Source organism: Ammodytes marinus, assembly GCF_949987685.1.
Source record: "Ammodytes marinus genome assembly, chromosome: 9".
NCBI lineage: Eukaryota > Metazoa > Chordata > Actinopteri > Uranoscopiformes > Ammodytidae > Ammodytes > Ammodytes marinus.
Window position 1 is genome coordinate 2,587,354 of NC_137213.1, and position 15,700 is coordinate 2,603,053.

Here is a 15,700-nt window from a genome sequence, read left to right on the forward strand (position 1 = left end):
TCTACTGTACGTTGCACAGCAAGAGGCTCCTCAAATGAATGGCTCCTCAAATGAATGGGTTCACTACTCTCATTCAATTCAACAATTCCCTTTGAGTTTTAACACACATCTTAAAGGAAAGACAAAAAAGCCTTTATTAAATAACCGTCTCAACCTATTCTAAAATGCTTAATTTTGAGAATGTGCACAGTTGACCAAACATGTAAAGGAATGCTATGGGCGGGTCCTCCTTTACAACCTCTTTCCCAGTTCTACTCAGACATTACATACAGGTGTGTATTGGCTCTCTCTGTACGCTGGCTCACAAGTCCTTTGAATACAGCCAGAGCTTCAGCACCACTGCTCTGTGTGTCCTCCTCCACTATGACGTCATATCTGTCCATAGCTCCCAATAAGAGGTGAAGCGCCTCCTGTGCTTTAGGTAGCGATGATGCGTTCAGGTGTAAGGCAACCCTCTGGGACAAAGCAGTGACTGTGTGTGGGAGCAATGGAGGCCAGGTGTGCTGCGTCAGTACCAGGGTCACGTAGGGGAACAGCCTCTCTACTGTCCACACAAACTCCTGACAGAGAAAGAGAAGGAGGATATGACGTAAGAAGATTACCGTAAGAGAAGCGCTATTCGGTCCACCTGAAAAAGGCATTTTACTTTGATACCAGGATGAAGGTACTGTGACATTTCCTTTCCCTGATTATGACATTTTAGTTTTGATACAAATTAGACCGTTATTTGCTTCAGGTATTAGTCAGACAGCATCATGAACATCGTTGCTCCTGTTAGAGTTAAAGGTGAAGTCAGTGATTCTGCAGAACGCTTGTTGGCAAAATCCCTTTTAGTCCAAATCAGTGAATATCTCCTCACGATCCGCTAACGGTCCGTACTGTGTGTGTGTGCGGACATTTATGTTGCTGTTGTTAATACACAGTCTAGGCTCTGTGAACTGCTTTATAAACAAAGTGGTCCACCCTAGCTAGCAACATGCCCGTTTACAGAGCCTAGGCTGTGTATTAACACTGTACTGTATTTTATTTCTAGTGCACACGCAGTACGGACAGGTAGCGGATCGTAAGGAGATATTCGCTGATTTTGACAAAAAGCGTTCTCCAGAATCACTGACTCAACCTTTAACAGAGTTCTAACCACAATTAGAGTTTATTACAGAACGCTAGCTACCTGTGTGTGTTCAGTGCTGTGTAAAGCGTCCATGCTGACCCATACAGGCCTGTAGAGCTGCTCTGTGCTGTAGGCTGACTGCAGCAGGTCCAGAGAAGCTTCCACAAGCTGCTGTGTGTGGACACGCAGGTGAAGGCCCCATGACACGTCAGCTCTCTGCCCCAGCAGCTCAAGCATGTCCTGCACACACACACACACGCACACACACGCACACACACGCACACGCACAGGCACGCACACACACACACACACACACACACACAAGGCGTTAGTTATCCACATGCATATTTATTATGACGGTAAGTTTGGGCTGTAAATAATATGTAGTTGTAGAATATGATCACAGGCGTGGCAGTACATTTGTTCTTTTGCACCGTATTAACTGCAAAAAATGCAGGAAAAATGTCAGCGTATGATTTAAATCATTTGTGATTCATAGAACAGCCTTCGTGCACCTGCGATTAAGGTGATACACGGCAGACACAAACATTGTTTCTTCAAGCTGTGGGCAGTGTTGTCTATTTTTCTTCCATAACATGTCTTCTTTTATACTAGTATGAATCAAAGGTCCCACATTCATTTTCAATACTACAAACTCAACTTCTTAAGCACTGACCTCAACAAATGCAAACGCAGATGCAAAGATATGCATAATTTGTTAGATATTGCCAAACTAGCATATTTCTGAAAAATGTGTAACACTAACTATTTCAATGTGAGTGATCAACTTGCAAAGTTTCATGATGATATTTATAAGTTGAGAAGTTCACCCCAGTCACCTGCAGCATCACCCATTAAGCATTTGAGAAGGTGTGAGTGTAGTTCAGTGATTGTGGGAGAGGGGACGGGGGACGGGGGGGGGGGGGGGGGGACGGGGGGTTGGGTCTACAGGTTTGCGACTCCTTAAACTTTTTTCTCTGCAGTGACTACAAATGACCTGATACATACAGTACTTTTTTCTACCACCAAATTTACCTCCATAATTTATGTTGTTGAAGTCAATGACGCTTCATAGACCATTGATATAAAAAAGCTGAACATAATGCAAAGGTAGATGGATTGAGACACTTTGTGGGCGGCCGAGGCGAAGTGGGTAGGGCGGTTGACCCTCAACTACAGGTTCGATCCCCCATCTACCTGCCACATGTCGAAGTGTCCCTGAGCAAGACAATGAACCCTAAATTGCTTCCGATAGTTAGCCTGCTATCGGTGTATGAATGTGTGTGTGAATGGAAGCGTGGGAATGGGAACAGTTCTTCCTTGAAAAAGAGTCTCCGATCTCAATGGGATTTACCTGTATAAAATAAAGGTTAAGAGACTGTCGATAATTTGACATTTTCTAAACCGTCACCACGTTTTTCCGTATTGGAAATCCGAAGCAAAGAGAACTGACAGCCCATGAGTGGTAGGCTCTAACAATCAGCTGTAAGAAGAGTTCCATTGACATTTATTGTCTGGTGCAACTGAAATCACTCAATGTAATTCCACTTTATTAAAAAGAAAACAATGAATTTCATGAAGCTACCTGTAGTGTGAGAGCCTCTGAGCTTTCTCCAGAACCTTCTACCAGAGGGACTCCAGGTCGGCTGCTGTCAGGAACCAAACTAACCACTAACATCCCACCGCCAACATCTAAACACACACACACACACACACACACACACACACACACACACACACACACACACACACACACACACACACACACACACACACACACATATATTAGAATAGACAATACGTTAGAGGAGAACAGGATCAATGCTCCATTACTGCTTCAGTGACCATGGTTCAAGTTAACAGCAGTATCAGGTTGACACTATCAAGTAGCATTGTAGATACAAGTCACTCCCCTCTCTGCCCCATTTCACCTCTGTCTCTCTGCACTGTCAATAAAAGCATAAAAAAAGAAAAAAATGCCCAAAAAATATCTAAAAAAACAGTTTCCTGCAATTCTTAAGCTTTACATGTGTGATTCGTCATCAATAGATATTTGGTCCAATGTGTTTGGAATTTTGTTATTCTTGATTAGATATGGCACTTTTAAATGATGGTATAATGATGACCGACGTTTTGGTTGTGTATGCCTTTCTTTATACTACCACCAGATGGCTCCAAAGTAAGGGGTTTAGACTATGGCATAAGACTACTGATGGTTTGATGTAGTATTTCAGCGTTCCAATTCACATACTTTTTCTTTTTAGTACAGAAGAGTTTTAGGGCCGCAGGAGAGAAAACAAATTCTGATTTTTTTATTATGTCGAGAAATAAAGGCGAATACACCAAAATGCTATTGGAGTTAGTATTGCATTTATGTATTTTCAGCATACTACAAAATTGACATGCATGTATTGTGACATCCTAAATATTCTTCTGGCATACTAAATAGTAGGGAAGTATGGGGATTGGAACGCCGGGAAAGACAGCCTAGCCTGGTGTGTACCACCTACCTGAAAGCCGAGCCAACAGAGAGGTCCGATCAGTAACTGTGACCCAGCGGACGTCCAGGCTGTTGCGTTGTGTGTCCCTGGATGGGAGGTAGGTCTCTGGGTAGAGGAAGTCCATCAGGTCCCCTCCAGGATAGAAGCTCCTCACACGGCCCTGTAGTCCTGTAAAGCCCAGCAAATCAATGTGAAGCTGGATCAGCTGATGAGAGCATTTTCACTTTTGACTCATGTATCACTGACATGGCAGTAAGTGATATGAAATGCTCTGATAGAAATGTTTACCTCATAGATTAAAAGTCTTCCTCTTTTGCAATGAGATGTGGAGTGACATTTTCCACACAGTCATTTAAAAATGCTCCGTTATCCAAAATGTATACATAATGATATATATTAAAGTTGCTCAAAGTCAAGTCAGTATTTAGCACATTTATAACAGCAGAGGCGGACCAACATTTTTTTTGTATATAAAAAATTCCAAGTCAAAAAATTAAACCAAAAAAAAAGACATTAAAAATGTAAACTTGAACATTGTTGTTACATTGTTGGGTGTTATCCAGTAGTGTGTGCAACCATTAATATTCAGCAATTGCTACATTTCAGAAAATCAAATACTTCAAAAAATAAGAACAGCTTTTCTTTGCTTCCATAATTCCATGACAATAACAACTTTCAGACTCTACCCTTTTTTTATATTATTTTACAAGAGTTGTTGGCTAGGATTTTAAGCTAAGCATATGTAAAAGTAAATACACAGTACACTGACACAGCAACTAAGAGGCTAATGCTTTAGCCATTAAGTTACTGTGTACGCAAATGCATTATTTTGTCCTTTCTTTATATTTTTATTTAAAAAAACTGTAAATGACTGTAAATGAGAGAGACATGCATTTATATTTTAAGTGTGCATGTTTTTTTTTTGTCACAGAACATTAGTCATTTAAATGTGGTTCAACTGGAAGGTTTATTGATGTATGGTTGTAGCTACTGACTCCACTGCATTCACTCTTTCTTGACCACTCCTCTCTTACCTGCAGCCTGTTTAAAAGCAGACAGTGTGGGTTCATATATATCGTAGTAGACTCTGGCTGGTTGGCTGTTGTCACGCACAAACAGCAGGTCACTGATGTTGGGGTGAATTGAACCCTGCCACAGTGTCAGACTGAACCTGAAACCAAATCACACCACAGCAGTGTCAGTGTGAAAGCGTTCAGGGGCTGATATTGGTTTTAATTCAAGATTCAGGATTTAACATTCAAGAAGGTTTAATTGTTATATGGACAACTATTACATCAGTGAAGACATCAACACCTGAGACACAAATACACACAAAGGTAGTGAGTGCAAGGACACAGTTCAGATAAAAAGTTTAGTTATGTGCACCATATTAATGTAGAATGCAAAATTAAATTACATTTAGACACAATAGGATACTGTACATGGAAATAAAAAGAATAATAACTGTAGTAAAATAGGATACTGTACATGTAATGGAATGTGAATTTTACTTTAAAAAAGATATGTACAGATGTAGAGTATATTATGATTTACGAGTGGTTAACTTTATAAATAAGTGCAGCATGAAGATTGCTGAACAGACATTTTTAAACAGAACTGTTAGCATGTTTATTGAAGCATACATAGATAGAGAGAATGCAAAAAGCAAGGTCACATGATCAAGTGATAGTTTAAACATGCTGGGGATTTTCACTTGAATGCCTGTTTTGACAGTCTGAGGAGTGGCTCGTCCATTACTGATTTTCAGTCTTTGCCATAACATGGGTTGAAGCTTTGTTACCGTGGGGACTGGCCGAGGAGCCAGCTGATGTGAGGCCAACCACTGCGTACCAACATGGCGTGGACTGGGAATGTCACCTGCAGAGACAATGTATTGTTTTATTGAAGATGTGTCTGTTGTGAGAGAGCAGTTGATACAAATACATGAATTATTTATTAATTTCTAAATTATATACAGTATATTATATTACTATGATTGTATGCATTGCCTTTTTTATTTTCTGTTTGTTTGATTGGTTGATTGGTTGATTGGTTGATTGATTGATTAATAGACATGTGTTTTGCTGGTGTTTATGCAATGTTGCTGTGTTTTGTATATGTCTGCTCTGGCGGGCTACTGGCTCTAAGTCTAACAAGTCTGAATGGGCTGATGCATGTATATGTGTATTTGTCTGATGCTGACTCTGGTTTGTCCTGCATGCTTCATGTATGTTATCCCTTGAACTACTAAATACTTCTATATGTGGTTATGATGAATGTTTTTATCACAAATCGTAGCTTGTATCTTAGTTTTTTAACCTTTGTTGTCATTTGCTTTTTGTTGTTGTTGTTAGTTTGTTGTTACATCTGGCCAGGGACTGCTGATGGAAACGAGCCTTCTGGTTTAATATGGTATATTTACAAAAATGTCTTTAATATGTACTGTCCTTGTTGTATAAAATAAATACAAATACAAATTTACAATCAAAGCAAATAGTTATCGACCCAGCTAGCTAGCGAGCTCCGCAAGAAGCCACCTCATCTCTTAGTTTCTGTTCAGACTCATTCCCACACGGCTTTATACTTAATAATCCAGGAATATCTATTCTCCCACTGGTGTTATTTTCTTGTAAAGCTTACCTTTTGGGGGGCATCTTTGATCATTTCATACATGTCTTCCACCATGGCCCTGGTGTAGGTGTTATTGAACAGTGGAGGAGCATAGCCTACCTGTATGAAACAAGGTAATATCAGCTGGCAAACACAATCATTCTTACTAGAACAGGGCTCAAAGACCATGGCTCAGCTAGCAGTCCATACACCACAAATGCTCATTTGTACGCTAGCAGGTACTTGCCTTCCTGAATGACTGGAGTATCAACCTTATTATATCATCAGATTCTGATTTCCTGAATTTTCCTAGCACTATGATGATGTTGACATTTAAGATAGTTAGTGAAACATCTCAACAACGTCTTGATGGATTGCCATAACATTTGATTCAGACATTTAGGTCCCACTCAGGATGAATGTACTGCTGCTGGTGATCTTCTGGCTTTTCATTATAAGGTCAAGATTTCTGTTTGTCTAATGTCATTCCTGTCTGCGTTTCTGGACAATGCTTGTTGTCAAAATCACTTTTTACTAAGTAAAGTAAGTTAAGTAGCAGATCATGAGGTGGTTTTCACTGATTTTGACAAAAAGTGATTTTGATAAGAAGAGTTCTCCAGAACCAGGGATTCCAGCTTTAAGATCTGGACTAAAGCACAAGCCCAAATGACTTTTCTAAAAGCCAGTAGAACAATATGCAAGTAGTGATTCCTAACCAGGCTGTGAACATCTGATAGGCCTATACCTTCCATCCAGGAGACAACGTCACATCTGGAAACTTCTCCTGAATCAATTGCAGAAATCTGTAAAAAGGGAGAGGTAGAAGATACGTATCTTGTATGTTATGATTGAATCAAAATCATTTCTATTCATATAGTCCAATATCACAGAGAGCAATTTGCCCCAGGGGGCTTTACTGTACAGCATATGAAACATTCTGTCTTTAGATCCTTGATTTCTAAACCCTGATCCCTAAACACACCTTTAACTGTAGGAGAGTAACAGAGAGGAAGGGAATAGATGGACGGACAGACAGAAAATAGATGTCATGTGTACATAACAGACCAACAGAATATCACCTAGGAACAGAATTCAATGACAAGAATATTACATGCAGATTGTAAAACATATGTGTCACATGATGGAGCAGTATTCCATTTATTAACATCCTTTATTTAATCCTTTCCATGCTATTCAATTGCTGTAGCTTTTTTCAGATCCGCCAAAGCTGGATTATCAATGTATGTATGTATTTATTTATTTTTATTCTGTTTTTATTATGATTTTCCAGGTCCACACAGTCAATATTACTATATCATACTTATTATTTTTACACTTATTTAGCCATCTGTAAATATATATTTGTAGCCTGCAACAAAGTATCACAGACCCAGTAAACAATACAGAAGATTGCAAGGACCAATTAGACATTCATACATACCGTATTACATAAATAACCATTTTTAAATAAAGTAAGAATGTACGTATCTCTCAATCCAAATCTAATCAAAATCCTTCTTTGTTGAGGCTAATTTAGAGTTAAAGTTTGTGAATAGCAAGGAACCGATGAAAAAAAAAGCTAAAAAATCTGGCCTTTTCACCTGGTTCCATTGACTGGAGGAATGTAGGCTGGTATGTTGGGACCTCGGAGGATGTCTGCGTTGAGCCACACAGGCCTGTTTATGCCTCTGACACTGTTCTTTAGACTGAGCAGGTCTAGTGACAAACCCACTGATGCCAGAGACTTGAAGTCTAGTTTCATGCCTGCAAGGGAGACAGAGCATTAAAACCATTTCATTTGACGGCATTCTTCGTTCCGGCATCTAATTAAAATGGTCTCTGTATGCTGACGACATTCTTCTATTTATATCAGATGAATACTGTTCCACCAATTGTATCTATGTTGGAGAGATTTGGCTCTTTTTCAGGCTAAAAGTTAATCTTCTTAAAAGCCAAAGTTATCCTATAAACTCCTTAGCTCTAGAACTTAACCAGCCCAATATTTCTATCAAGCTCAGCGCCTCAGGGTTTAAGTATTTACTATCAAAGTGACCCACACCTTACCTTCTCTTTATTTTACCAATTTCTTTCCTTTGGTTGCCCAGGTTAGGGTGGAATTTAAGAGGTGGAACTCTCTCCCTCTTTCATTGATAGGCAGAATTAACGTGGGTAAGCCATGTTATGTTGAGTCATATATTTTAAACCCTACCAGTGTGTATTTGATTCTAAAATTACATGTGTAACAATATAGTAAAGTGGTACATAAACAAATCCCAACAAGCACACTGGATCGTGATGTTGTAAAGTGTTTCTTTTGACTTTCATCATATACAGGGTAATGCTCCCCTTGACTACTAGTGTTTGAGCTAAGCTAACCTGGATGAGCGACTTTTGCCCATTTCTTCATCAAAAATGCATGCACAGTTACAGGGTTGGGTTCTGTCGCCTTTGCTAGAGCCGGAGAGTGAGGCAAAAAGCTAAACATGCTAGACTTAATTCAGGAAATTGAATATCAAATGTATACTCAACATTTCGATTTGTGCACAATGGTAATAAAATAAACTTCTTCAAGTAACTTTTTTTTTCTCACCTGTGGCCCTACTACTCTTCAGTTCTTTTCTGCTCTACTCAACAGTACCTTTTCTAGAGGCCAGCACAGCATCCAACCATTGGTCCAGAGTGTTGTCACTATAGATGTCAGGAGGATGGGCCATGATAGGGATTGGCTTCTGATTGGCTGTTCCTTGACCCTCCAGTGTGACATCAGCCTCCAGGATCATAACATCGCCTGAGGGCAAGTTAGAAGGGAGCACGGCTTTGTCAAATGATGTGTTAATGGAGTGTGTAGTGTTGCTATTGTACAGTACATTATGTAAACATCACAGGTGAGTTAAGTTAAGTTACTTTAAGTTAAGTTACTTTATTAGTCAATGGTTACATTGAAATTTGTCTTCACGCATATCCCCTCTCAAGTTACCACACTTTGGAGGGGGTCAGAGCGCAGGGTCAGCCATAGTACAGTGCCCCAGAAGCAGTTTTGCGTTAAGTGTCTTGCTCAAGGACACAATGGTAGAGACGGTGGGCACCGTAGACGTAATACCAGCCACCACTAGTGTTACTACTAACCCCCTCCTGTCCGGTGCCAGGGATCCAACCAGCATGGTTACTGGTCGGCCACCTTTCCTCTAGGCCAGTGGTTCTCAACCGGGGGGGCGCGAGGGGGATGGAATGTAGCCTAGTTCAGAGATGATATGTATTTTTTTTCTTTCTTAACTCTTTTTGATAGGTAGTTGCCAAGTTCATCACACAAACACTCCAATACACTGATATGAGATCAGTTTGCAATTTTCAAGTACTGAATTAATGGTAGGACTGTGGCCACTAGAACTGGTCTCTGGTCAGCAAAGGTCTTGAAAACAGCATAAGTGTGCTTGTGACATGCGTGCCACCCATGCATGTGTATGGGCACGTGTCCCAGCAGATTTTTGAAATCTGAATAAAAAAAATTAAGTTTGTAGTTAGCAAGTGTAACATGTTCTTAGGGCAGAATTTCATAAATAAAGGTTTATTTTTTTAGCAAGATATTTGGTCAAAAGCTAGTTGTCATCCGTCCCTCTGTCCAGTTGTTAGGCATCTGGCTGCTAGCAAGTTATGTTGTCTTGCTAATTTTACTATTCATCTGAACTGAAATAAATATTGACTTTTTCCTTTATTATCTTCGCCAGAATGCACCAGAATGCTTAGATTACATGTTAAAAACACAAAAAAATCTTCTGGGGGGGATGCCCCCAGACCCCCCCTCAGGGGTTTAGTTTTCTGACAAACATTACAATGGATACTAACATGATTTGGGCATTTGGGATTATAAATCATCTTTGAATTGGTTGTACAGCATATCACATGCTATTCATTCAGGGGTGCGATGGCCACCCCACTCTAGCTCTGTGGCCCACCTTGGCCACCCCCAGTCAAAATTTCCTGGAATCGCCACTGAGACACACACAACTCCGCGTTCAGGCTGCACAGCACATTAATCGCAGGTAGCATTTTGAGCTAAATCTGGCCACTTTCCAAATCCAAGACTCAATAGCTGAAACATTCTCTGAACTGGGTTGTCAGACAGCAGTGTTTTCCATTGATCATAGACTTTGTTTTGTGAAGCTTTTTCATAACAGGTATACCTATTGTAGAATTTATTCTGTGTATGTTCTATTTAGGCTACTATTTTCTTCTCTTCTAAGGAGATTTAAAAGAAAAAAAACATTTCCTCAGTGTCTCATTGATACAATCTCATAATTAGCTTTTAAAGTGCACCAGAATTTAACGTTAAAATATAAGAAATTTCCGGACCCCAACCCTAAACCCAATGTTCAACTCAAAGGTGCGCCACTGGCCTAGCCCTTGTGATAATAACAATAATAGATTATTATCACAGCTTGCAGAAGGTTGAGAACCCCTGCTCTAGGCCATCCTACCACTCTAGCGAGTGTTAACAATAAGAAATCCAACGCCACAGCATTAGCTGTAAAGGCCAGGACACACCAGCCCGATAATCGCCGTCGTCAAAAAAAAAGACGAATCTGTTTGGTGTGTGCCGTGACGTCGGCCGACGTAGAGGTCGTCGGGCTTGTTTTGAGCCTGTCGGCCGCCGATTGAACATGTTCAATCGGCGGCCGACCGTCTTTCATTTGGAGCAATTTGATTGGTGGAGGGCTAGCGAATCAGTGAAGCCCGGAAGTGAGGCGGGTAGCACAAACAGCTGACAACAGCTAGCCATCGTTTTAATGTGTTTGTTCGTTTCGTTTTGAGAGTACTCACATGCATCAACCCTTGTTGACTGCTCGACACCATGCTCGACACTCTCTGCTAAAAATTGTGCTCTTATGGTCCATAAATATAAATACGTATTTCTATCTATGTTTATGCTCTAGACAGATGTCCAATCATTTCCGGCTTTCGTATTTTTTCGGGCCACAATACAGATTAGCGCCGCCTGCTGTTGTGGAGACATTACGTCCCGCGAGCGTACGGAAAATAAACAGTCGTCTCGGTGTGTTCTTTAGCAGCGACGGGAAGCTGGAGCTTCCTGAAACGGCCGACTCCATTTTTTTTGACGACGGCGATTATCGGGCTGGTGTGTCCTGGCCTTAACACCGTCAAAGCAGATTTTGGGTGTGTAAGTGGGAGTGAGTTTACTTGCGAGCGCTTGGTTCATGGCCTCCTTGCCATTGGCTCTATGAAACCAGGTAGCCAACAGGCCGTCAGGTGTGCTGATGTCACCCGACTGAACCAGGAAGTCCAGCATGTCTCCACCAGTAGGAAACGAGGGAGGAGGAGCTGTGGAATCTGAACGTGGATACACATGTGTACATATATAAGACTGTCAGAACCGGCTGGGACTGGAGACATGTGTCATTACTACTATTGTGCATACAACACATCTTAAAATCTAAAGCACACAGTAGTAAATATCGATCTTTCAGTATTTATTTTTTAATATATTTTAGCCAATTTTTTATACGACCTCCTCTACCTCCAGAGTTATATCCATACACAGCAGCCATTTGACAGACACTGATGTAAATGAAAGTCCAATGTGTACACAATATACATATATACATATACAGTATGCTTTTAAAACTAGCAGAGTGTGTTATTAAAAGAACTTTGACCGCCCTGATCAAACAAGGCCGGGGACAATGGAAATATTGCTATCAAAAGTATACTTCTACTAAAACCCATGTCCTCATCAGCTGAAACTGCTGACACATATTCTTGGAAATATTATCATTTGATTTTGACTTAAAGGGTGAAATCAATGCAGCACTTCAGCGAATCACACATAGCCCACGTATATACCTGAGTTTTTGGTGAGCACCACAGCTGTGACAGTAATGATAACCAGCAGGAGGACCAGTCCAACAGACACACATATGCCTATCAGGTGTTGTTTGGTGAGACAGCCCAGATAGAGGTCCTGCTCTTTCCTTTGTCTGGAATCCAAACCTTGGTGGTCGGACTGCGGCCCCTCCCTGCAAGAACACAGCAAAGAAGTAGTGGATGTGATCACACATAAAGACCCAGAAAAAATGAAGAGACCAGTATGGATTTTTCTTAAATCTTAATCTCTACATTCCTTACTGAAAATGCTCTAAATGACAATATTTTTATTGTGAATTTGGTAGAAATGTTGTCAGTAGTTTATATTATAAAATCTAAATGTTCATTATACTTAAACATATTCCTCTAAAATCCGTGTACCTTCCGTTCAATCCATATCCGTTTGGAAATCAAAACACGAAAAACGAAAAAAACTGTTTAATTAAATTTTTTAATTATATGTTTCATTAAAAAAAAAAAAAACGGACTGTTTTATTCAAAATATGCCTGTAAAACATGAATTAATTGCTATTTCTTATTTTTTATTTTCCATGTCGCCCTTTACATACGACAATGGAAAAGGAGACAAACAGAAAATGTAAAAAATGTGCATTTTCATTTTTGAAGTTCCAAATAATAATTTATATTAGTCAGCGGTTTAAACTGTGTCCCGCTGCCACAATGCCACGAGCTATGCGCGGCCATCGCCGTGATGGCTCTGACCCATAGACTGTTTTCTGACCGTGGCTATCTCCGTCTTTTAAGTAGGCTAAAGCCTCTTGTCGGTAGTGGAAACGCATGGCAGATCTAGTAGGGTAACCCTGCCGAACCGTGCCGAACCGAACTGTGCTGCTCAGAGGAAACGAGGCATGATGTAAACAGCGACAGACATACAGCTGTTGATCCAGATCGAAACGGGACAAACCACCAAATGTTTAATCTTTATTGAGAGGGGAAACATATTTTGGCTGGCTGCCAAAGGCTGCTATGTCATTGTCTGTCAAAGGCTACCATCAAGAGCCTTATTTTACAAAAAGCTCAATTCAGATAGCCTATTGCCTAAACGTGGACAAAATATAGCCTAGACAAGTTTCTTCTTTCCTCGACACACACACACACACACACACACACACACACACACACACACACACACACACACACACACACACACACACACACACACACACACACACACACACACACACACACACTTTGACTCGGCAAGTGAAGTGGAGAGGGAAAAAAGAGAGACAGAGACGACGATCATCTCAGACGCAATTTTCACTCGTGGACCTAACCAATAGAAATGCTTTCATATGCAGCTGTCTGCACTGGGGCTCATGCCTCAGCTGATCACGAGTATCAATAACATTATCAATAATGTAGGATGTGTCCCTCAGTTCCCAGTGCGATGCTGACGTCCGCACGTAATCGGTGATTAATGAATGAAGAGTAAAACTAACATGTATTCGATGATTATGAGACCCAAGGCAATTGCCTACCTTTGCGCAATGGTTAAGTTCGCCTCTGGGCGCGCGCGCACACATGCACACGCGTGCGCACGCACTTCTTTCACTAAATTGAAACATGTATTTTTCAAAATCAACATTTAGGCCATTATTCTCATATTTGATATCCTGGTCATGAATTGTGATTAAAAATTGATAAAAACGTGTTATAGTAAAATATATAATGTAGATGAGAGGATGATTATTGAAAAAACAGGTCACTTTTCGTTTTTCGTGTTTTGATTTCCAAACGGATATGGATTGAACGGAAGGTACACGGATCAAGGTGAGACACTGCATGTGAATAGGGTAACTTTTTTAACCTATATGTAAATAGTTTGATTTGGGGGCGCTTGTTTTGTATTTGGTTTAAAGTTTTGAAAATATATATTTTCTTTTGATAATGACCGTTTAAAATGGTTGAATAGGAGAAATATACCGATGCAAACAGACAAGGTTAAGTCAAATAAACTCCTACATGTACATGTTGGACTTTTTATTTATTCTAGTATGAAAGAAGACATGTTATGGAAGCAAAATAGACCAAAAATCATAATTTCCTGAAAGTACAACGTTTCTGCCTACAGTGTCTCGCCTTGGACACACATCACACCACGTTTTTACGGCATTTTAGTCCTTTTGTGTGTCCCAATCTCATTTTATCTTCTGGATTTTTGTATGTGCAGCCGGATAGAAAAACAATTGTACCGATAGGCCTATATGTCAAGCCACTGACCTCCTAATGCCTCTTCCGACCCCCTCCTCCTGATTCTGAGTGTCCTCTCCTTCTCCCATCCTCTTCTGCCTGCTCTTCCAACAGTGTATTCTTTGTAAAAACGCTGCAAAACAAGGGACAGCAAACAGAGAGACGGATAGGTCTTGGTCTGGTTTATAGGAGCCTTATCTAAAGAGCAGAGATCACACCGATCACACTGATAAGGTGCACATGTTATGTTCACTCTCTCAGACTTGATAATAATGCATCCAGAACTCTTAGGTGAAAAAAAATAAAAAGCTGCGTGACTGGCAGAATGTCAGTAAATGTCCCTTTATTGAGAAACTATTTGAAAATAAATTATATTTGCCAAGTTGGGGTCCCTGCCAAAAGTTCACAAAAACAATCTGAAGGGTTACAAGAAAATAAACAGGTCAATGAAAGATAAACAATATGCCACACCAATAGATATCATTACTTATCACTGACATCTAATCTGGTCAATAAATGTTTTATCTTCATAGTCATGGCAAGGCAAGGCAAGTTTATTTATATAGCACAATTCAGACACAAGGCCACTCAAAGTGCTTTACAGGGGCAAGATTAGAATACATAAAACATATTATAAAACATTTAAAAGCAAATAAAAGAAGCAAATAAAATGAAAATTGCAGGTTAAAATGGAAACAAAAAAGTCTTCAGACTCGATTTAAAAGAGCTGAGAGTTGCAGCAGACCTCAAGTTTTCTGGGAGTTTGTTCCAGATTGTTGGTGCATAATAACTAAAAGCTGCTTCTCCTCGTTTAGTCCTAACTCTAGGGACTGTAAGTAGACCTGTCCCAGACGACCTAAGGGCTCTGGACGGTTCATAACGTATCAGCATATCAGTAATGTGTTTTGGCCCTAAACCATTTAGTGCTTTATAAACCAACATCAGTATTTTGAAATCAATTCAAAAGTCACATGCAGGCCTAACTATTACAGAAACCATCTCTGACAGTCCTTTACAAAGAATAGTCTCCAAAGAACTGGCAACATTAGTTGAGTAGTATGAGATAAGGTGAAAGGCCTACACTACACAAAGCATTTTCTTCTATATAGCCTAGGCCTATATTGAGTGTTTTTGGTAGGCATTCTGTGGTAGTAGGCTAGAGATGTCTTGAGGAAGAGGACATTGTAATAATCAGATATCCCTTCATTTTGGATCTATCAATCAATCTTGGGCCATAGGAATAAATGAAGTAGTTTAATTTTGGAGCAATTTACGACAATAGGCCAACATGACACTTTAGGAAAAAAGTTGTAGCCTATCACATTAACAGCTGCAACATATTCACTGGTGTTTAGAAGTTAGGCTATTTCTCTCTATCTTTCTA

The 15,700-nt window shown here is 40.1% G+C and overlaps 1 protein-coding gene across 1 annotated transcript; it reads right to left on the reverse strand.

Moving 5' to 3' along the window:
- Window positions 1–251: 251 nt before the first annotated feature.
- fam151a (family with sequence similarity 151 member A) lies at window positions 252–14,405 on the reverse strand (the record flags this gene model as incomplete). The annotated part of the gene is made up of 13 exons (XM_080034914.1): window positions 252–560; window positions 1,172–1,351; window positions 2,697–2,803; window positions 3,622–3,780; window positions 4,647–4,783; window positions 5,414–5,490; window positions 6,253–6,342; window positions 6,968–7,025; window positions 7,824–7,986; window positions 8,861–9,010; window positions 11,419–11,568; window positions 12,082–12,254; window positions 14,347–14,405. The coding sequence occupies 13 exons, from the start codon at window positions 14,403–14,405 to the stop codon at window positions 252–254; spliced, it is 1,812 nt and encodes a 603-aa protein (XP_079891040.1).
- Between the last annotated feature and the right edge of the window lie 1,295 nt (window positions 14,406–15,700).